Source organism: Microcebus murinus, chromosome 20 (assembly GCF_040939455.1).
Source record: "Microcebus murinus isolate Inina chromosome 20, M.murinus_Inina_mat1.0, whole genome shotgun sequence".
NCBI lineage: Eukaryota > Metazoa > Chordata > Mammalia > Primates > Cheirogaleidae > Microcebus > Microcebus murinus.
The window spans coordinates 26043649-26068866 of record NC_134123.1 but is presented as its reverse complement, the minus strand read 5'-3'; the positions used below and the strand labels follow the sequence as shown (position 1 = coordinate 26068866).

The window sequence follows — 25218 nt, the reverse complement described above, 5'->3', positions numbered from 1 at the left end:
GTAAGCATTTCCATCATACTGATTATGGAAATTACTTAGATGAAATAAAAAGCTCACAATGTTTACAACAGAAAATAGGCATAGTGTATTTATCCTTTGACTTTCCCAGCAATAGACTCTATACTATATGTACTGTGATATATGCAGGCACAAGAACAGATTTACCAAAAGGCCTCTGATTTAATAGGTAATAAACAGATTGGAAGTTATCAAAACTCCACTACATATGTGCTGTTAAGTCACATATCTCTTCTGTGTTACAGAGTAATATTCTAAATTGGAGGAAAACCATAATGGTTGGTAGAATTTCTCCCCCTCCTTTTACCTAACATCTTCACATGGATCAACAATCTAACAAGATAAGGAGATATACTTTGAAACAATTTCATTTCAAACCCTCTCTCCCAGTCATCAGAGTCTGGAACAGAGAGGCAGGCTGAGGCAGGACAAGCATGACAGCCTTATTGCCTTGCATATGCGGATTATTATTTTTCTGGGAAACAATAGCTGTTAATTTTATCCCTTTCCCTTGCATTTCAGGAGATTCAAAGAGAACTTGCTCTACAAGCTAATGAAATTAATTATGCGTGCCCAGGAGTATCGTGTTGAGGCCATGAGGAGATGTGAGTGGCAGATCTGGCACGGATCTTGTGCCCTTAGGAAAGTCAGGTAAAATTTGAGCCTCCTTTTCCAAATTTGGAAAATAAATTGGCAGAACTAGGCAATCTAGTAGGTGTGAAATTCTATCATTTTAGCCAACGCAACCTTGGCTATTGGAAATTTAAAGATATTAACCAGGCAAATCTGTCACCCTTGCCACACTGTTGGACTCTGCTTTTATTGTTGAGCAAAACTATTCACCTTCTCTTGTGGTAAATCAATGGCATGTGGGAAGAAGCTTAACTCTGGCTGAGTAGCTGCCAAGAGAGCCCAACAATAAACCTGCTTGAAGCCTTTGTCTCTTTGCCTTTGGAATCACACTGAGAATGACTTCCCTATAGTGTAGCATCCCCTGGGTCACAATTAACACATGATCCAAAAGGTTTTTAAAGGTGTTATAACAGATTCAAGGCCATAGTGCATGACAGTCCTTAAAGGGCAGCTCACACAATTATGGAGATTTTGGAATTCTAAAATATTTCAATGTTATGATAGCTCCTGGAAGTGATTTTATTTTCCAATAAAGAGCACTACAAGGTATGACATTAAACAGATGCCACACTTATCAAACCATCTAGATTGCCAGGACAAAGCAGACGCGATGAACTCATCACAACAGACTGTGAGCAATGGAAATGGGTGTCTCAGCAGCCAGATTCCAAATCTCATGTGCCTGATTAATCGGAAAATCTCTGAAAATTCTCAGTTTAGAGCCTCTGTTCTTTCAGACATGATTGTGTTATCTGAGGTTTCTACACACACCCGTTTAGAAATAAGAACCATGAAAAACACAGATATACTTCATCACAATTTGTGACTTGATATTTTGTTATTTATTTTATTGCAGGGCAGTCTGTAAGCCCACTAGTCTATAAGCTCTATGAGAACAGTAGAATAGTTTCTGACCTGCTAAGAGTATTTCCAGCACATAGCGCATGGGCTTGGTACAACAACAGGCAGAAGAAGATATTTGTTGAAGAAAGGAGGGAATAAACAAATAAATGAATGAATAAAAATAATGCATTGTCTAGATTAAAGCACAACTTTCCAGGTTATCTGATTCTGATTCTGATTCTGTGGTGGCTCTGAAATTTTCACTGATTGCCCTTGAGCTGTTTTATAACTCTGGAAATTTTAGGTACTTAATAGGATTGAAAAATACTGTTAAGTCTAAAACTGGGAAGGGTCTGAGATGTTACCCTACTTGCAAGTTAATAAGTTATCTTGCCACATATACAGATTATATCTATCTATGTATCTATCTATCCATCTACATATATATCTATATATAATATCAGACACAGAAGACCTCTGGGGCAGGCACCATTTACTGACAAAGAATCTTCACACCCCAATTTTCCATGTGCTGATGTAGTGAGTGCTAGATGTACCTGTGCATCCTAGAGTTCCTTAAAATTATGAGGCTTGGCCTTATAGAGAGTAGCTACCACATTCTCTCTTCCTCCCCTCCATTGAGTGAGAGAGAGATTTTGGCTCTCGAATGTCACAAATTTTCTTTAGAGGAGAGAAAGTACAAGTCCTTAGGTTTTTATTACTCTTAGAAAGCAAGCAAATCCATCTGGGTGAGATAAGCCTTTAAATCTCTTCCTAGCAATTCACTGTCTCTACCTTCCAAGACCTATTTAATCATTCTTTAGCCTAGGTTGCCAGATTTGTTTTTTCTTTGCTTAGAAATAAACGCATCGTTTTCCTACAAAAAAAAATAATTCTTGTCTATGGACAAGCAACTTCTACCTAGTAGAGGTTCTATTGCTTTCCCTCCTGCACTGTAGAAGAAGCCAGCGTTGCCTCCATACGCACATTTATTTCAGTGTTCCTGATGTGTAGATACGTTTGTTCTTTGGATTCCCCTTTGAACTGGTTGTAACAGCTTACCAATTTCTTCATTAATAATGTATTACATACAATCTATAAAATGTGTCTTTTAGCTTTTATTGTCCTATCTGCATGAGAGTCATGGTTTATCTTTGCTGAGAATTATCTCCTACTAAACACAGAAAGAGTAGTAATGTAGGGAGACAGGGAAATGAGTAAGAAGAGGTGGCTGAAATAGGCAGAAACATCCACAAAGTTTAAAAACATTGGATGGTAGTTTGGTCTACCAGCGTCTCTCCCTGAAGACATTTGTAATAATATGAATCGTAAATAAAGCAACTGAGTAATTAAGGATTTGATTTACCTCAGGCTGACTGCTGGGTTTTAGTGTGATAACAGTGTAAAGAAAAAAAAAAAAAAAAACCATGCTGTTTAAGCAATGCAGTCGCAAAGCTCGTGTTGCTTCCTGCTTGAGAGCTGAGGGTTGGAAGTGCTGTGTTAATGAAAGCAGGAGAGATGAAAGGGGAGACAGAATTCTGGAGCAAAACTTGATGCAAAGAAGGCTGCCTTTGGATAATAACAGTTAGTTATTAACCCTCATAGCTATCAGGAAAGGCTTTATTATTGAAATCTCTAAAATAAAAATAATTAAGCTATTAGAAGTCTCATGCTCTCCAGCCTTCTGGAATGGTCAAGAAGCACCTATCTCAGAATTGTATCATGTGCTTGTTAATTATGCAAGGATCCAAACCTTGATCTCTAAACTTACTGAGTCAAGGAAGGAGTCTTGGTAATGGGGTAGTTAGAAGGGGTGCATTTAATTCATAGCGTTTCATTCATAGAAAGTTTGAAGGCCGCTGCTGTGGAGCTCATCAATTTCCCCCCTCTGCAATAATCGTCCTTACAATGCAATGTATGATAATGAGAAAACTCCTGAACATGAAACTATTTCATTATAGAAAAAGCAATAAATTTAGTGTAGAAGAAAACAGCCCCTATACATCTCAAAGGGACAGCCACTGGGATTCATCTTTTCTTGACTAATTATTTTATATTATATTTAGAATAATGTGTTTACAAAGAAATTTCAGTTTGTAACATGGGCTAGGAGATTATCGATTCAAAATAAAGAATTTTTTTTTGTTAGTATCTTTTAGCTTGTAATTCTTAGAGGTGTTTTAATACATGTGAAATAATTTGACACCTTCTACACTGATAATTAGATTTTTTTAAGATACATATTTGCAAGTTACTGATTCAACATTTTGTCTTATTTCTACAATTGAAATATCTGATTTGTACAACTAGAAGATATGTCATTGTTTGCAAGCAATGGGACATTGATAGAAGGTAACCTGTCCAGAGGAAAAACATTCAGGCTGTGAGAAAAGAGACCAAGGTTTTAGCGTTGATCTGTCCCTACTGATATTTTTCAGCCTGTTACACTTAACCTCCCTGAGTCTCGGTTTCTTCATTTGTAAAACCAGATCAATAAGGAGAGTTTCAAGTTGTAACACGTATTTCTCACTGGGGTTGTTATACTCTGGGGTTGTCACTTCTGTTTGAATATGTTCCAATAGTCCAGAGGTTCTGGAGACACTCAGCCATCTCTGGTATCTGTGTCTCTGCCCTCAACATCTTACTATTCATGTGGTTTTAAATTTTCTGAATGTCCTCTTTTTCATCAATACTTTTAAATAATCTTACTAAAGCACTTTTAGCTTCTAAATGTTTCCAGTGACTCCAGGCTTATTTTATTTATTTTTTATTTTATGTTATGTAAAACTAGATATTCAGGGATCCAGTCTTGTTTTTTTGTGTCTTTTCTTCCCCCCTTTAGAATCTAGGAGCTGTTTGACCTCATCTCACAACCTTAGTTCCTAAAATATGGGATTTGTTCTCACTCTCTCTCCTCCCTATATATGTGTCTGTGTTGTGTATGATGATCAATACATACATCAATGTGATGATCAGCACATTCCCTATATCCATATATATGTATATATACACACACACACAGATACACACTTCAGTTTGCTGATAGATGTGACTACAACTTTTTTCCCATAGAATTTGTTTATCAAAGATGTACCTGCCATAATAAGGTACATTAAGTTGTGATATAATATGAAAATGTAAATTTTGACATAATAGAAATAAAATATTGCATTCAATAAAATGAAATTGATAATTTCACTATTATTTAGATAAACACATATGGACTATAAATTATTGAATTATTATTCATAATAAACATGATACAGATAGATATATAGTTGATATTTGTTACTTTTGAAACTATCCTTTACAAATTAAGAAATGAGTGCAAGGCGAGAACTGGGGTAAGGACCCTAAAACTCTGCAAAGGCACAGGCCCATCTAAAAACAATGATAATTAGTCACTGTTCCCTTGTTTGCTTCTCTGTAATTATGACTCTGAAGTCACACAGCTGATGGTCATACTGATTCTAAACTTTCTCCATAGATAAAATCACCTTTTGAAACCTAAAGGCAATTTTTCTGAGATATCTTCCAGGCCCTGTGTTCCAGTGGATTGGCTGACCCACCCAGACCAGCCACCCATACGAAGAAACTGACTCAACTGGAATTGTGACCCCAGGAACTAAAGCATGATTTCTACACTCCTATAATTTTGCTCCAACCTAGCCAATTAGCAAACCTAATTGCCTAATCTTTTGCCCACCAAACTATCCATATAAACCCTGCCTCCCAAATTCTAGGGGAGGCAGATTTAAGAAATTCCCCCCATCTCCCTGCTTAGAGCTATATGGAATTAAACTCTTTCTCTGCTGCAACACCTGCTGTCTCGGTGTATTGGCTTCCTCTTGAGCAGCAGGCAATGAACCTGGGTGGGCGGTATCACTTTCAGATCCTCATTATTTGTGAATTTGCCTACTTGCTAAAATTTATTTGTAACCTCAGTGCTTTTGCAGTCATTTGTGAACATGTACAGAGCAGCAAAAATTTGGATTGCCTAACATACACATAGCCAGTTAAAGTTGAAAGAGGGGACACTGTCTCCTTGTTTCAGTTCTCATACTGTAAATGTGTCCTATTTGTGATCTATTAAGTGCCACATATTTTGCATTTTTGTGTATTCCTTGGTAATGCTGCTGTCTAAAATGGCAACCTGGGGTAGTGCTGAAGTGTTGTCTAGTGTTCCTAAGTGCAGAAGGCTGCATGCAAGGTGCCTTATAAAGGAAACACAAGCATTAAATAAGCTTTGTTCAAGCATGAATTACACTGCTGATGGCCCTGAGTTCAATGTTAATGAATCAACACTATGTATTAAATAAGGTGTCTTTAATCTGAAACACACATAAAACAAGATTATGTATTGAATGGTTGGTGAGAATGTTGTGACTAGAGGCTTGCAGGAAACTAATCTTACTGTATTTCCCCCTCGGAGCGATGGTTCAGCATTTGCTAATCCAGTGTTCCTGGTTACTTTATAGAACATAGCTCCTGAAAATAATGTGTATGTGTGTGTGTGTTAAAGCTTCAAAAACTAGAGATATTTATCAACTAAGAGATATCTAATTATCAGAATCAAAACTATGGTGTTATTTTTGGTCCCTTTTTGTTTTCTCACACCTCAAGGTATTCAGTGAACAAATATAACCTCCTTCCCCCATCTACATTGCTATTATCTGGGGCAAGAAGCCACCAGATCAGCTCATTCTTGGATTCTTGCATTACTTAAAATGGTCTCTTAACAGGTCTCTTAACTCCTATCATATACAGCTGTGGTCCCCAACCCCTGGGCTGTGGATTGGTACCAGTCCGTGGCCTGTTAGGAACCGGGCCACATAGTAGGAGGTGAGTGGAGCTTCATCTATATTTACAGTCACTCCCCATCACTAGCATCACTGCCTGAGCTCCACCTCCTGTCAGATCAGTGGCATTAGACTCTCATAGGAGTGGGAACCCTACTGTGAACTGTGCATGTGAGGGATCTGGGTTGCACATTCCTTATGAGAAGCTAACACCTGATGATCTGAGGTGGGGCTGAGGCGGTGATGCTAGTGCTGGGGAGCGGCTGCAAATGCAGATTATCATTAGCGGAGAGGTTTGACTGCACAGAGACCATAATAAATCAATTGCTTGCAGACTCATATCAAAACCCTCTCAGTGAGTGGCAAGTGATAACATAATAATAATAGAAATAAAGTGCGCAATAAATGTAATGTGCTTGAATCATCCCAAAACCATTCCTCCACCTAGTCTGCGGAAAAATTGTCTTCCGTGAAACCAGTTCCTGGTGCCAAAAAGGTTGGGGACCACTGATACACAGTATGTACAGTATCCTAATTCCTTTCCACTCCTGCTCCTGCACAGGCATTTTCCAACCCAACAGCAATTGTGATCTAATTAAGGAAAGTCAGATTTCATCCCACCATTGCTTAAAACTCCCCAATGCCTTCTCATCTCATTCAGAGTAAAATCAAAGGAGCTTACAATATTGTTGTAAGACCCCCATAATTCTTCCCCTATGTGTTTCCCCATACTAGATGCTTTCCCCTCTTACTGCTCACCACACTCCAGTTACCTCGATCTGTTGCTGTTTTCTGAACTCACCTGGAAAAATCACCTGTCTCAAAACTTAGCACTTGCTTTCCTCTGCCTCGAAGACTATGTCCCCAGATATTCACTACTTGATTTTAAGTAGCATATCTTCCTCTGCAACAACCCCTTCCTCAATTTAATATTGCCCTTTCCCTTTTGTTTTGCTCCATAAAACTTTGACTTCCTAACACAGCACTATTCAATGTAATTTCTGCTAGGATGGAAAGTTTCTACACCTGTGATGATCAATAGGCCCCCTCCTGGCTACAGGAGGCTGTTGAACAGTTACAACGTAGCCAGGGAGACAGTCAACAGAAGAAGTCAACGCTTAATCTAATCTTATTTTGATTAAATCATTTAAATTTGTTTGAATTTTTAAAATGTACTTAAAGTCACTTAATTTTATAATTAATTTTAATTAAATTAGAATGTAAATAGGCACTTGTCGCTAGTGGCTACCACACTGGACAGCACAGTTCATCTAGAATCCATTTTCTTTGTGTGTTTGATGAGGAAGGGATCAATATTCCTTTTTACTGACATTTATGTACAATTTCCACTAGCAGCACCGGTTGAGAAGACCATCTTTCCTTCACTACACATCAATACTACCTTGGCAATAAATCAGTTATCCACATATGAGTAAGTCTGTTTATAGAATCTCTATTTTGTTGTGTTGGTCTATTTGTTTATCTTTGTGTCAACCTACATACTGTTTTAATTAGCCTAGGAGTATAATGTCTGTATTTGTTGGAATTGAGTCCTTCAATTTGTTCTTCAAAGATTGACTTGGTTCTTCTTGTTCCTTCATATTTGTTCATAAGTTTTAGAATCTGCTAGCCTGTTTTAAGTCCCCCCTAAATCACACCAATTTACGAACACCCTGCTGAACTCTTAATTTAGGTTTGCACTGAATCATTATCTAGTTTGCAATAAGTAAAAATATGTAATATTAAATATTGTAATCAATGAACATTCTACATTTTAGTTTATCTAAAGAGCATTTTGCACTTACTTGTATAGAAGCCTTACATATCTTTCATTAGATTTATTACAATGTGTTCGAGATTTTTGATGCTACAGAAAAAACAATCTTTTAAAAAGTCACATTCTAATTGTTATCCAGAAGTAAACTTAATTTTCTACTAATTTGGTATGCAGTGATAATCCTAAATTTTAATCGTTTATCTGTAGATTGTTTTAGAATATTCTTAATATATAGCCTGGTCATCTACAAATAAGGACAATCTTAGATCCCTCTCCCCCGATACTTAATTTTTCATTTCTGTCTCTTGCTTTATGGCACTGGCTAGGATCTCCAATACAATGATGAACAGAGTGATATTAATGCTAGTAACAGACGAAAAGCTTTCACTATTGCACTATAAACTGTGATATATGCTGTAGGTTGTTTTGTGGCTACTCTTATCAAATTAAGAAAATTTCCTTCTATTAGGAACTTATTTAATTTTCTTTTTTATCATGAATGAATGTCAAATTTAATCAAAAATATTTTCCATGACTATTAATTTCTATGTAAATTTATATAAGTAAAGAATTCAAGAATAAACTTTATATTTACAGACATTAAAAAAAGTAAATATTAAGTATAGTTTAAAGCTTTCACATGTATTAATCTTCTCGGAGAAATAAAATCTATCCTTTTGTTTTGGGATATAATAGGAAACATTATTAGATGTTTTACACAGACACCACATGAATAAAAAGTAACATTTTAAATTATTACCATTTACCTTTTTTTTTTTAGGATTTATGTTTAATTCTCCTGAACAATATATATTTTAACCAAGTTGCAAATTAGGCTGACTTTCTACTTATTTCATTTTAGTTTTGTGTATTTAAAGCATTCATGCAAAGTTAACTACTAAGTAAAAGTTGATTAACTTACCGGTCATATTGCAATATAGAAGAAATGGTCCCAGAGGACCACTTCCATCTGAATCTATATAGTAAAACCCTGAAGTATTTCCTTTGTGCTTATAGGCTTCACATGACTGCTCATAGATAGCTGTAAAAAAAAAAAATAGGGATCATCACTAATGAAATAGTATGAGATTAATCTCTTAACTTTTAATTTGGACACGAAATACTCCAAGTCTTGAAATTTAGTATGTACATTACTGAGCAGGACAAAAGGCAAAACTTACTTCAAAACAAAACTCATTCTTTTTAAAAAATTAATATAGGTGAAACTGATTCTATAGAAAAAATGGAGAATGAGGCTGTATTTCATGACCTTTTTATCACTAAAGGAAAATAAAATTGCTTGGTCAAAATGAAAATTTAGCTTATTTTTACATTAGGAAGAACAAAGAAAAAGAGGATAGGTGTTTAAATATTAAGACTCTTATAAAGTGATGACTTGTCTTGTGACATCCATTTTGGAATTTGTAATTCTAATATCACCTTGTAGTAACCTAACATATGAAGCACAATAGGGTAACCTCGTTAAATAATCTATTGTTATCCAATAATTATGGAAGAGAAACACTTTAAATAATGTTGTAACTATACTCCTTTCTCACAGAAAATTTTTTTCATAAAACAAATATGATTCACAAACCTTCCCATCAATTATTTTTAAAGTAATTTAGAAAAGAAACTTTCTCTAATGCTCTGTAATGAGAATTCAAGATAATTAAAATTCAAAGCAGAAAAAAATATTTACATGAAATATGCCCTCAAGTAGTCTCAATGTGTTTTGATCCATAATTGGATGTTTTCATTATACAATTATACATTTGCCATGTACAAGGTTTGATATTAACACCTGTGTATAATGCACAACTCTCATTGAACACTTGGCCAAATATACTGATGACTTTCATTAAGCCTTTTGTACTATGAAATGAGAAATAAACCATCTCCTGCATATTCTTCCCTAAATCTATTTTAGTTTTGAAAATTATGTTAATGAGTGTTTAGACAACATGAAATAATGTGGTTCCTTTGTTCAATGTTACAAAATTTCAAGTAATCATATAAATTTACTTCTCTACTTTTCCACAGTCTGATGGTTTTATTTTGTTTCTATTACACACTGCATAGATGGAAATGCAAGCATGGATTGTTTTCCAGTAACACTTGCATTTTGTGCATTGAAAGGGGCATGTAATAATAGTTACTTTACAGATTTCTCTATGCTTATACACGTGTCCATAAATGCCTTGAAATGGGTATTGGTAATGGAAAAGATACAGGATTGGAGGAGGATAATGGAAGGACTTCTGCTTTATGCATATTGCTTGAATTTTTATGACATGACTGTTTAATATGTTATTTCCTAATAAAACCCTTTAAAAGACCCCATCTCCACCCCTCCACTATAACAGGTCTGTCATTCTGGCCCCATTTCTAGGAAGGGTTGTGGACAGAAAATCTTCAGCTCCATTTGGACTGCTCGCTCAAGAACCTAATAAATTGACTCAATTATTGGATCATAGTGTGAGCCCCAGATGAAAGTAACTTAATTTATTATCTAATTTTTTTCCTCAGAGTTGTTTGGTTTATATTTAGATCCATTCATTGATAACAATTAAAAATGAATAAGTAGTCAATTAAAGCATATTTAATAGCTTTCTGTTTTGAGTTAATTACTATAATAAAGAAGATGAAGGGTATAAAAAATTAAAACATAAGGCCCCTCCACCAGCTGGGTGACCCAGATCAAGTAACTTGGCCTCTGGTTACTTGTGAGGTGTGGCTTTATTATCAGCAAACATTCTTTATAAAATCTTATGAGGCACTTCAATATATATAACTGATGTCCAAGAATGACTCTAGCTGTAGTGGTAGAAGTAGAAGTTTGTCCTGATTATGTCCTCTCTCCTTCCCTGAATCAGGGATTCTGGGGACCCTCTGTGGAGTCCCCATGGCAGGGAGCCCCGGAATCCAATCTCAACCCTGGCAGGATTACAAAACAGTGAACAGTGTCACAGACACAAATGGTGAGCAAATGACTTTGCACCTAACACCATTACCTTAAATCAAGGCTATTGGAGATGGTAGTAGCCATTTAGTTGTTCAGAAATGTCAGTAATAATGTGAAAAATATGAGAAAGGAAAAAAACAGGCAATTTGGTCTTCCTGTTACATGCATAAAGCAACTGGACAACAAAATGGCACAAGCCTCAAAAATACATGCAAACATTTTATCAGAAAAAAATGCATAACTTACAACACAGGAAAAGGGAATTGGTTGTGATCCTAGGCTCTAGAGCATGACTTCATGTGCTCATATCCTCACTCTGCCTCAACTATTTTAAGTAGCCTTGGACAAATTGATTAATATCTCTCTAATATGTCTTAAGCAAATTAGGAATGATAATAGTATCCACCTACTAGGGTGATTGTCACAGTTAAATGACTTAGGACATATAAAATACTAGATCAATACCTGACATTTAGAAAGTAATCAAGAAAATTAACTATTCTGATTGACATAATCATTATCTACCACCCTTATCCTCATCACTTTCATTTAACAGGGTTGTACCAGAATGTACAGATTGTTGAGTGATATAGGCTCAACCTTTGTGTCCTCCCCCCACCAGATTCATATGTTGAAACCTAACCCCTGATGTGTTGGTATTTATTTGGAGCTGGAGCCTTTGGGAAGTGATTAGGCCATGAGAGTGGAGTCCTCATGAATGGAATTAGCGCCCTTATAAGAGAGGCCCCAGAGAAATCTCTCACCCTTTCCACTTCTGAGCACACGGGGAGAAGACAGAAGCCTATGAACCAGAAAGTAGGCCCTCACTGAATCTGCCAGCACCTTGTTCTTGAACTTCTCAGCCTCCAGAACTGTGAGAAATAAACTTCTGTGACTTATAAGCCACTCAATTTGTGGTATTCTATTATAGCTGCCCAAATAGACTAAGACATCTAGTCTCTACTTTACATCTGAATCTTCACAACCCAAGCCACCCCACCCAGTCTACCCAAGGCTGTTTCTGAGAATCTCTTTGTTTAATAGAATGAACAGTAAGAATTTGGTAATGGATCATGTTTCCATTCATACCATGCCTTTTAGAAAGTTTAGAGTTAAAATGCTGGCCCAATTCAAGTGACAGAATGAGATTATCACACATTCTGCATTTTATTTTATATTTTATCCTCAGCTAACTTCATTTTCTATCAATGTTTTCCCTTTGCCTGCTATCCTACTCTTTTCTGTGTTGTTTTGTGTTGTGCATTTCTATATGCTACCTTGACTTTATGAAATGAAGTGTGGAATAACAACTAGACACTAAGTTTGCGCACGCACACACAGATGGATATACATGCAGCAGTGAGAAAAGAAATGGAATGAAGTACTCATTATGGGGCAAGAACGAGCAGGTGTGAAAGGCTTACAGTTATGGCAAGTAGCTCCCCGGTAACCGGTGTTGGTGCAGTTACAGTGGAAGGTGCTCCAGGACTGAGAGCATTCACCACCGTGCTCACAATAGTTGGGCAAACACCTAAAAAGAAGGTGTAGTTACAATCAACATTTTCATTTTTCGATATCATAAATTATTGATCATTGATACACGCTCATGTGAAAGAAAGATATCAACCCATAACATAAAGAGTAAATTTAACATGACTCATGATTCTTCAGCCATTAAGGTACGTTAGTCACAGAGCTAAAACTTGGATCAATAAATTTATCAGATTTCAGCCAATTGCCAGGAAATGGTGACTGCTTAATTTTCAACATGTCTTGCTGTACAGAGGCCCTTTATCCTCCCTAAGTGATAAAACATGAATTCACTATGTTGTCAGGAATATCAACGGCTTACACGAAATAATGTTTTATCACATTGAACATTTAAAGGAAGAAGGGATAAAGAAAGGAAGGAAAGAAAGAAGTAGGAAGCAGGAACACGTTTATTCACTTGGTGTATATATGCAGGGATGTGAAGGGATAAATAGACTCATGAATTTCAAGCAGTGTGTTGGGGGATACTTTAGAGTGCTGAATTGAACCTACAGGGGCTCCGTGGATATTTAAAATTTTTAAGAGAACTCTCTGGCATACTCAACATCTATTACACATTGTGTGACTTACTAACTTGAAGTAGTTGAGTTTCAACATTAGATCATAATACATTCTTTTTAATCACATCCTATCTTTGCAAAGCTGGATTTTCACTAATTGATTTTTTAATCAACATTGGACAAAAAATGAGCATGATGGAGTCTGATCTTTCTCCAAGCTTTGAAAAAATTATGCAGTGTCCAACAGGTACACATGTCCAATTACTAAGTAATTGTGTTTAATTAAAAATAAAATTAAAGATTTTTTCAAATTATGCATATTGCTTTTTTCAAAGGGTTACTAATTTGTTAGGACATAATTAAGTTGTTTGGTCCTAAGCCACTTTTTAAATCAAAGTGTTAGGGATATCTTTTGGCTTCCGGGCACAGTGAAAAATTACTGAGACACATAGGGCACCATGAATGAAAACGTTCAGGAACTTCGCCTATTGATTCAAATAGCCCTGATCAGATTATTAATGTCTTTTAGAATTTAGAATGAAAGATACATTGAGACAAAGGCTTTAAATGCCCTGATTCATCCCAGATTAAAAAATAAATACACTACAAAACCTGCCAACAACATATTCATGATGGGATTTCTTCCATAGCCTTTATTAAAACTAAGGATAAGAACTTCATGTTTTGCTTATAGGATTTTTCCAACTGAAAACGATGTTACGAAAATTTTCTGATGACAAGGACTAAATAAATGGCTTTAACATTCCCCTCAGCTTGACTAAAGTTTAGATAGGTTTCTTAATGACTATGGACTTCCCTTTTCTGAGAGCATAAACTTCAGAAAACCTTCAATGATTAATTCTTTCTTTGCCTCTTTGAGATGTAAAATTTCTGCCAGACTCTGGCCAGTTTTACAACCCAGGAATGTCTTTCTGAAGGACCTGGGAGACATTCCTTTGAATTTAATCATTAAGAAGGATAGGCCCCTGTCTCCCAGTCTCCCTGGGAGGGTAGGAGCCTAACTCTCAAAGGCACCAATTAGCAAACACAAAAGGCCTAATCACTTTGACATTGTTAGTTACCAGGAAATAAATACTTATTAAGTTGTCTGGACCTAAACCACTTTTTAAATCAAAGTGTCAGATATCTTTTGGCTTAGAGGCACTGTAAAAAAATTACTGAGACAGGTAGAACTCCACGGACAAACAAGTTTGGGAATTTCCGATAAAGACTCAAATAGCCCTCATCAGATTATCGATGCCTTTTAAAATTTAGAATGAAAGATACATTGAGATCAAAGCTTTAATGCCCTCATTCATTCCAGATTAAAAGATAAACTACAAAACCTGCCAAGAATATATTCATGAGGGGGTTTCTGCAGAGGAAGGATGGGAACGTCATATTGTGCTTATAGGATTTTTTCCCATTTTAACTGTAAATGTTATAGATTTTTCCTGATTATAAAAAATAGATATCCACTGTACTGAAATGAAAGAATCCAGGAAGCAACACAAAAGAAATGGCATTTACAATCTCATTCTATAGAAATTACCAAAAGAAACATATAATAGATATGTGTGTACTCATAAGTAGAATCATAAAGAAATGCTACTTTAAAACCTACTTTTTAAGGATTCAAAGATTAATAATGGGCATGTCTCCATGTCCATTATGGTTATATGTATTTAAGCATTTTTATAGATTCAGAGGAATCCATTCAGTGAATGCATTTAATTTTTAAGCATTTCAAATCATTGGAAATCAAAAAAAAGAGATTTTAAAATATTCAAATAATAACAATCCTAGTTGGTAATCAAACCAGAAAAGGACAGAGCAGACCTCAAACCATGTTTTTTTAAAAAAGAGATATAAGTGGCTTTGCCTAAAATCTAAAAGAATGAATCTTTAATTATTGTGCTGTATGTGATCTGCTTCTGAAAAACTGGCTGAATTTATTTTTCTTTATTCTTGTTAGTCAGACTACACTTTGTCCATTGCTTAACTGAAATGTGAAAAACTGAATTGTGAATTTTGTTTAAATTCATCATACAGTAATGTTTGACTACTAGTAACCTTGGGCAATTTACATCGTATAGTGAAGTACTCACTCTTGCCAAATGTTCTAAACAATTGCATTTTACACTTGTCTCTTCTCTAGTCATTCTAATACAAAGTGAGACAATTCATTAACCCATTTTCTCTAGCCACTAAAGCTTTTCCTTAAATATTTCCATCATTATTACCACTGCTTGTGAACTTGAACAAATGCATATGTCACCACACCCAAACCTGAAGTGATGTGTAAGATTTTTATTTCTCCTGATTCCCTGTCCATTGCAATTTAAATTTCAAAAGACTTTCATTCAATGTAAAGGTTGTAATGAATGATATTAAAGTAAAATCTATGTTACATTTTCTCATTTAGGGAAGCTAAACAAAGTTAGGCACCTATAAATTCTAGGATGACAGTGACTACCAAAATTCAAATCTCATATCCTTCCTCAAACTATGAAATCAACAAGGACCAACCCTTCATGCCCCCATAGCCACCCCTCACCCCCCCCCCAAAAAAAGGCATGGCTTCAGTATTACAGGAGACAGAATAACATTGTGACCTTCAAATCAACTGGAATAAACCCCACCTGGGGCATAAGGGCGCAGCAACAAGGGCAAGCTTGGGAGTTCCGCAGAGAAGAGGGAGGGGAGAGGAGGGGGCTGTGGGCAGAGACTCTGCAGGAGGGTGTACAAGGACCAGGCAGAAGGAGGAGAACAGGATGGAGTCTGGAGGGCCAACCCGAGGGCCAGGCGGTAGGGACAGATTAGGAGGACAGCATGGAGGTGCAGGGCTGGGGCTGAGGACTCCAGGAGACTGGTGCTCGCCTGCCGAGGTTGTGAGGTGGACGTTGGCACACAGCAGCCTCTTGGTTCTTGTTGGAGGTCTCTGCAACCTGGGTGTTATTTGATTCAAGGCACAGACCACACTCTCGTCCTCAGCGAGCTTGGGGAAGGGTAAGTGGTGTCTACTGGTGGCTGAGATGGTGGCCTTCCCCAATCAGTTGGTGTTCTTGTTATTAAAAAGTTGATATCAAACGATATATGTAACAGTCTTATTCAATAAGTGGTTTAGGTAGAACAACTTAGTAAGTATTGATGTCTTAACAGCTGTTGTCCTGCCCCAGCCCACTTGTGTTTCAGCCCCAGACATGGGGACGTGCAGAGCCTCTGCCTTTGCAGTTCCGCCCTCACCCACCAGACTGAGGGCCACTCCCCACTACAAGTCCACAGAGGATAGGTGAGGGTTCCTACCTGTGTGTATGTGTGTGAGGATGATATGGGTATGTGAGGAGGGTGGGGACGACCTCATGAGTGTGGGAGTGTGTCAGGATGGTGTAGGTGTGTGAAGAGTGTGTGTGGATTAACTTGTAAGGAGTTTTGTAAATGTATGTAAGGCTGGTGCATGAGCATGCAAGGAGCTTTTGGATATGTGTGTGAACACATGATATGTGCGTGTGTGGGACAGACTGCATGGAATGACCATGTTGGTGCATGTATGTGCAGGGTACATGAATAGCAACGCAAAGTATGAGCATGTGTGTGTTTGTGTTTACACTTTTATGTAAATTTGATCCCCCTTAAAGTCAGTTACAGTAAAAAAAAAGACCCTGCATTATTTAAGTTGCTGTCATATTTCTAATACGTTTTTAATGTTACTGTTTGTTTTAAATTATAATTTATTAAACCATTAAATGATATGTTTATTATGCATAAATTAAATATTAACCACCATAAATGTTAATTTGCACCCAAGGAGGCTGCATCCCACGGACTGGAACCAGAGTGCTTGGGTTGGAGGCTGGGCTCAGCCTTTTCTTAGCCATGTAACCTTGGGCAATTCACTTAACCTCTCTGTGCATCTATTTCCATACGTATAAGAAACAAATACTATTAAAAACAGGTTCTAAGGGATTTTGTGAGGATTGATTTAAACACTAATTCATGTTAAGTGCTTAGCATAGGGCCTGGTATATTAAAAAAAGAAAAAGACACTACTTAATGATGCTTTGTAAACTCTGTCAGTAGGTATAGCATATCAGACCAATGTAAATAGATATATATTTTCTTCTGAGTATAAGACAAAGAATTTTGACCTACATTTGGAAACTTAAAAGGCATACAAATGTTACCTTGATTTTTGCTGTATTTTTTAAGGTTGCTAGGATTACTGTTAGCCTAAAAGTTTGTTGTTGTTTTCTTTTTAAAGAAGCATTGATAGTCAAAATCTATCCATAATTTGCTATTTCTGGAAAGCTCTTTTAAGGTATGGTACTGATGATGTATTCTCCAATTGTGCTGTATCATCCTATTTTACACAAAGTGTGTACGTCCAGGAATTAGGCAACATGTAGTCTTTGTGTAAAATGGCAGCTCCAGAACATATCCACAGAGGAAAAAGGGTGCAGCTATTTGTACTAAAGGAATTGTCTGCAGTCTGAGATCATCAACACACACTATCACTCACACTGGGGATGACTGAGTTTCCCTGCTGGTTCCCGGATGGCTACTACCCACTGGGGGGTTGAGGACTCCCTTCCTCTGTGAGACCCCCCCCCCTGAGAGACCAGGCCCAGGAAGCCTTGCTGCACACCCTCCCCAATCCAGGTTTTAGGTTCCAGAGCTGATGTGGTTGTAACCATGGACAAGGTCACAATGAATGTATCAAGAATGCATTTAATCCCCAAATCAAGCCAAATGAGTTTTATTGTCTAAATTCTCCCTTTACATATCATCTTTCATTATAGAAAGAATTGTTTTCTCTACCAAGTGTTTTAAATAGATAAATCTTTGTGAAAAGGAAAGTATGCCCTTCTAATCTATTGCTAAGTACAATTATTATTACTTTTTTCTGGACATAATACAGTATTTATCAGTGTTCAAAAGAGGATTAACAGGCATTACTAAGTGATCTATTGGACATAAACAGATGAGTCTTTATGTTGACAAAATGTTTCACACAAGTAAAAAAGTTACTTTTGAAGCTATAATTTATGTATTTATTCAAAATACATATTGAGCACTACTACAGGGTAGAGTCTAATTTTGTCACACTGTTTAAAATACTGTTTAATCTGTAGTGGTGATGATATTCCATTCAACTCAATAATTAAAATCAACAGCTTTGATATTAAAGCATGACTGGCAAGATTACTTAGTTATAGTTTCCCATGCCAAAACACAGTTATTAATTATTGTTACCTATTAATTATTGTTTTTCAAGTTGTTTGTCCTCTACAATTAACTCTCAAACCCTGCCTCGCCCTATCCTCTATTGATGTTCCTATTGAAACTATTCCATCCTGCTTACACCTTGATCAATACCATAGCCCCAAGCTTTTCTAAAGGAGGAGTTCCTTTATAATACATTTTCCCTGCAGGGAAGATGTTAATGGGTTGTTAAAGAAGCACATTAGAAGAATCGCAACCAGTTAAATTCCCCTGCCACTGAAAATATTATTCAACTGTCAGGGCAGCAAAAGCCAGTTTGATAACTGACCACATAGGTCTCTGATTTATTGGCACATGAGGATTAATTTTACTCCTCAGGTGGCCTAATATATTGAGTTTAATAACACATTTTTTATATATTTATACCCATCTAAAATTATAACAGCATCAACATAATCGTTGGTAGGATGTGTACATATAAACAACACAGCCACATGTCTTCTTTATTTTATCATTTGAAACATGACACATAAAACAAAAGGTGTATTTTTCTTATTTCTAATGTAAATACAATCCATTTCCTATGCAAAAGATGAGGATGGGAAAGAAGAGAGAATAATTACTCATTTTACACACACACACATCTGTTTTGAAAAGTTTGAAAGTAGGTCAAAATAAACAAGTGTGATTGTTCTTACCTATCTGAGATGCCACATGAGTCTATCTGAAGGTCACTGAAGTTCCCAAGGGACCCCTGCTGAACTGAAATCAGATCTACTACTTTGTTATTGATAGAAATGAGTCTCATACATCCCTGAAATCCACCAAGTGGACTTTTACATTTGGATCCAAAGCTTTTGTCAGGGCAACCTGATAAAAACAAAACAAAGTAAAACCAGTATGCATCATAATGAATCAGGATTCAGTATCGTGGAACATTTTATTAAAAAAAAATAAATAAAAGAAATAGTCATTTGATTATTTTCTGTATTAAAGGACAGAAATAAACCAACTATAATCATTATTAGTTTGATCTAAATTACAAATCGCAATTCATGCAGAGTATATTTTCTTCACTTATATAGGATTCACAGGAAGTCACTAGTACTATAATAACCATGTGCAAGGATACGAGCTTGATCCCATTTTTAAAAATATACATATTAGCTCCAGAACCCTAAACATGCCAGCCAGCAGTATTCAATTATATGTAATGTAAATATCGGAACTTAGTCTTTCAGACTACAAGACTAAGAACATAAAGGATGAAAATGTTCACCACAGAAAATTAAAGATATATCAATAATGTGAAATGCTTTTATATTTAAAGCTGACTATTTGGAAAAGGAGTTATATGACATGGAATAAAATTACCAACTGTTCATTTAATTAAATATTTTTCTATACACAAAGGAGCAACATACACAAGTATTTTAATAAATCCTAATAGCTTAATGTCAAAATCATTTCACCTTTTGATTTTATTTATGCTTTGCCTCATAAGAGAATGTTTTATTTATACTGATTTTTTCTAACAATTATTTAAGATTTGTTTAAAATTATTTAAATAATAAAGAAATATAATTTTAATATTAACCATTATTGTCTGGGGTTTAATGATTTTCTAAATGTTTTTCTATCCAAGTGAAATAAATAATTTTATGGAATAGAATATATATTAGTATCATGCTTTTTTCCCATTAATCTTTCTTTGTTGTTATGGTTGACAATCACTATTACAAATTTAAAAAATAAGAAATGGGTTGAGGGCAAAGTTGGTGGATAGAAGCCACCAGCACACATTGCTATCTAGGAGAGGATTAAAAGTTATAAGCAGATGCCCACCTAGGGATGGAACCTTTTGTGGGAGAGCATTGTAAATCATCAGAGAAGTTATGGGAGATACTCAGAATGAAGGAGACAGGGATAGAGAGTTTCACTCACCAAGAACAGAAAGTACCTAGGGGAGACCCCTACACATGGGGAAGGAAAAAAAGAGAGAGGCCCACATAGGCACTGCAACTTGAGCTGTGGGGGGCCACGCACCACCACCATGAGCTTCTGTGCTGATTCAGGAACTGCTTGGAGACTGTATGGTGAAGTTCCATAAGTGAGCAGGCTCAGCAGGGACCCTCTGGCCTCTGTTCCTTGGTTGCCACAGCTGAGGCCACTCTGAGCTTTCAGGTCTAGAGACCTGAGAGTCTGTGGTCTGTGTAAGACCATAGGGTCTTACACAGGGTTCCACTTTGCTGCAACTGTCCCCTGCATTACCCCTTGCTGGCTGGGAAGGGAGCAAGGAGAGCAGATGCTCTGCTGGCCTATGACTTGGAGCCAGGCATCACCCCCCAGCCCCTAATCAGGGAATTTGAGCAGAGTGGGCACTGACATCATTCAGGACATCACACAGTAGCAGCCCCAGTGAGACCTGTGTGAGGACAAAGCCCCAGCCATCAAGCAGCCCCTTGTGCTGACTGCCAAGCCACAGCTCCACAGACTTGCACCCTGACTGGTGGGCCACGCCTCCGTGGTCCCATGTACCAACCAGAAGAACAAGTCCCCCAGGCCCCATGCACCATGCAAAATTCTACACCCCTGGGGACCCACACGCAGTGAGGCAAGCCATGTGTCTTGGCCTTGTGTGCCAGCTAGAAGACCATGTCTTCACAACCTTCATGCTGACTGGTGGAACAATCCCCCAGCTCTGTGCAGGGAAGAGGCTCATGCCCCCATAGCACCATGCAACACCACACCTATAGTCCAGCTCTCCACCATGGACCCACTAACCACATGTCACTCAGCACCACATATTGCCAGCACATCTAGACCTGAGTAGAGCAAATGCCTGCAGCCCTGACACCTGCAGCCACCACCTAGATAGCTTTGTCCAGCAGCCACTGGCACTGCCTTAGGAGACTTGGGAAGAACAATCTTCCACAATGCCTGCCTCCGTGGAGAGAGAATTCACTTAGTCCCCTACCCAGGGTTCGAACAGCAGCCTGGGGACCAGCTTTCCATTCCCCAAAAAGATCCCCCAACACTGGACCAGATCCAATGACCTGCCCAGGCACTTGCCAAAGTCCCATGATGCACCCAGGCAAATTAAAACTACAATGAGAAATCACCTTACCCATATCAGAATGGCCATTACTAAAAAGTCAAAAAACAATAAATGCTGGGGTGGATGTTGAGAGAAAGGTACATTTATACACTGTTGGTGGGACTGCAAATTAGTGCAACCTCTATGAAAACAATACAGATATTCCTCAAAGAACTACAAGTAGACCTACCATTTGATCCAGCAATCCCACTGCTGGGTATGTGTCCTCCCAAAAAAGTCATTTCATAGAAAAAAGACACCTGTGCCCAAATGTTTATCACAGCACCAATTCACATTTGCAAAGATGTGGAATCAACCTAGGTGTCTATCAATTCATGAGTGGATAAAGAAAATGTGATATATCTATAGATAGATATACACACATGTATATATACACACACATACATACATACACACATCATGGAATACTACTCATCCATAAAAAGGAATGAAATAATGTCTTTTGCAGCAACTTGGATGGAACTGGAAAGCATTATCCTAAGCGAAATATCTCAGGAATCGAAAACCAAACACCGCATGTTCTCACCAATAAGAGAGAGCTAAACAATGGGTGCACATGGAGGCAAAGAGATATAAAGGACATGGGAAATCAAGAAGGGGGGAACCCGGGAGGGGTTAAGGGATAAAAACTTACCTATTGGGTACAGTGAACACTATTCTGGTGACAGACACACCAAAACTCTGACTTAAGCATTATACAAGGTATTTATATAACAAAAACTTTTGTGCCTCTAAATATTTTGAAATTAAAAAAAGAAACACAACAGAAATAAGACTTGCATTTGCCTGAACAACAAGAAAAAAGAAATAAGAAATGACTTCCTAAGTCCTGTATAATCTATGCTAGTTTTCTATCTGGGAATTTCCGTTATAATTAAATGAGTTGACTGAGAATATTTTTCCTTAATGCTTTGTTTTCCCTAACAAAATACATTTACATGGCAAGTGAAGGCCAGCATTCCAATTTAAAAGCACTATCAGGCATATCGAAACATTATATTTTAACCTAATGGAGACTTTGAAGTTTTGAATTTAATATTAATAGATAAAAAAAAGTGATCAAAGCTTTTTGAGTGTTAATTTATTGGACATGGTACTACACACGTTTCTAGTGCTTAAATTTCTTCTGTAGTGTAAGATATAGTTGCCATAATCACCGTATGTATTCTGGATGACTTATTAACCAATTAAGAATGTTAGGATAAAAACTGAGAGGATAATAGTTTAATAATATTTCGAAGCAACTGCAATATGCCAGGAATATAAACAACTCTGCTAATCTCCCTTTCTCCAGGTGGTGTTTCCTGACACATCTCAAACTATTTCAGAATTGAATAAATTGTGCAATATGCCTATAGGGAACAAAACTAAACAAACCCAGAGTCACAAAGAAAGATCATGGAACTTTACAGAAAGCACACCAACATATCATGAGGCGCTTCATATTCCCAGCTACAATGTTCAATTGAAAAAAAGAGATTCTAAGAACAAAGAAGGGTTCAACCCAGGTTAGTCCCCATTAGTCTATGATAAGAGGTAACCACAGTTAATATAATGCAATACCAGGGAGAAGTTCAGCACTGAACCCAATTTGAGATGAAAGTTCTAAAATAGGAAGCTTTCTGGAGAATACTTAATGCTGAATTAATGGATGGATCCATTACTAGAGGCAGTCAGCATGTTAAACACCTCTGAGGATAACAGATAAATTATCACTGTATGTCACTGTACCAGAAATGAGATGTCAGGTTAAACTTCACGGAGGTGTAGTCAGTTCACTGGATGGAGAATATTTGCTTTGCACAAGGGAGGGGGGATGTAAGAATTTTGCTCCTGGTTAGTATCCCCAGCTTGTGCTGCATGGTGTGTTTATGCATTGCACAAAGATTCTATAGGGGAATTTACAGACATTAGACACTCAGCCATCCTCATTCTGGAGAACCTAGATTAAAAATTTATAATTTATAAATGATAAAAGCTGAGCACAATGCAGTCTGACTTTTTGAAAAGCACTCATCTGAGGGTGGAAAAAAAGTAAAAAATAAAAATTGATGGATGAGTAGTGGAAATTTGGCATGGCATATATAAAAGGCTGCTAGTTCAGGAGCAGCCCACTCTCCCAATACGACAGCCACTCTCAAGGCCGGCAAAGGGTAGAGCTATAACCTGGACTGCTGGAACAGAGCACTCCTTTGCAGGCAGGTTAGACTGACTGTATTCTGATAAGATAACTGGAAATGTGCAGTTGAATTTAGAAAGAAGAACAGATGGGCTGTGTCCCAGAACACGGGATAATTTTTCACTTGAAGATAAACTGGCCAAAGAATTAATTACCTAAGAAACGCCTTCCACCTAGATAAAACAGATCTTAGTGATAGAGGGGACTCTCATCTGCATAGAACAAAAGGTTTTCTCTGGTGAACAACTGTCACAGTTTGCCCAGGGAGAGAAGGAGTTGTTACCAGGATACAGGACTTTCAGCTAAAACAGGAAAGAGTTGGTTACACCATTACCAGTACCACCCAAGCAATCAGGGTCCCTGTGCCATTCCTGCATACTAGGAGACCCTACGTTAGCCCTCCTCCAGCCATTCTTTTGCCTGTAGTCCCAGAAGGCCTCACAGGGGAAGATGATGTGCCTGCTTGGAACCCTCTGCCCTCCAGTCCACTCTCATAATCCAGAATCCCCAGGCCAAAAGCCCAAAGCAGACTTCCATCCAGGAAGACAGACCTCCTTAACCAGGCCCTGGAAGCACAAGACTGGGCAGAGCAGGGAAGAGCTGGACAGCAAGTCTCCTGATTTCACTGACACCTTGCTTTCAGCCCTGGAAATGTTAGGGTGACTTGCATTTTGCCGAGCATGTATTAAGTGACCAATAGAATCTCCTACGAAGGTCAAGTATCTTCCGGTATGGAAGAACATCAATTGAGAAGATAACTGAAGAAACAGAGTACCTAAATAATCTTGAGATTTGTTATTTTTTTTAAAAAGTTGGAATTTTATTGTGGAGGCATCACAGTATATTATTTAGGAACATCTTAATAGATGTAAAATTATGATGAACGTGAAGGGAAGAATAAACCTCAAATTCAGGAGCGTGTTTACCTAGGACATCAAAAGATATGATACTAGAGGGACAAATGTGCATTGACAATCTTCCTTCTTTAGCAGAGGGATGCATGTGTAGCTATGTTAAAACCATTAGTAATCTTTAAAATGTATATATGATGTAGGATGTGAATAATAGAGGAAACTGGATATAGAGTATACAGAGGAACTCTCTAAGTGTCTTTGCAACTTTTCGGTAAATCCAAAACTACCCAAAACTGTTTTTTAAAAATATTGATACTGTAGATCATATGTATCCTAATAAAAACAAGCAAAATTACAGAGTACATATGTGATATATTTCACTATAAAATAATATTACGGTATGAATAAAAGCAATCACTAGAGTAAAAATTTACATAAAATAGCTAGGCATTGTTAAACCTGAACATGAAGGACGTAAAACATTTTAAGAATGATGATTCTATTTTCATGATTTACAAACACTTTTATCCAGTCTTTTATTTTGCATCATTTAACAATATGCCTAGATTTTTTTCCTTATCTCTTTTAGTGCTTCTAAATCTTTCCCTTTGAAGTGAAAGCTCTTGGTTAAATTGTTCTATATATCTTACGATTTATTAAAAGAATATGTTCCTATGGATTGCCATAAAATCAATCATTAATTCCAAAAGGTTTTATAAACAGCCAGGTTCAGAAATAAACAAATCTCAGTAAAGGAA

The 25218-nt window shown here is 37.0% G+C and overlaps 1 protein-coding gene across 1 annotated transcript in view; it reads right to left on the bottom strand.

The window, feature by feature from the left end:
* CNTNAP4 (contactin associated protein family member 4) overlaps positions 1 to 25218 on the bottom strand; it is a 239678-nt gene that overhangs the window by 66652 nt on the left and 147808 nt on the right. Inside the window, exons 10-12 of the mRNA XM_012772535.3 lie at positions 19008 to 19179; positions 12460 to 12566; positions 8993 to 9112 (exon numbers count right to left, since the gene is read on the bottom strand). Coding sequence (XP_012627989.3) covers positions 8993 to 9112; positions 12460 to 12566; positions 19008 to 19179 — 399 coding nt within the window. The remainder of the gene's footprint in view (positions 1 to 8992; positions 9113 to 12459; positions 12567 to 19007; positions 19180 to 25218) is intronic.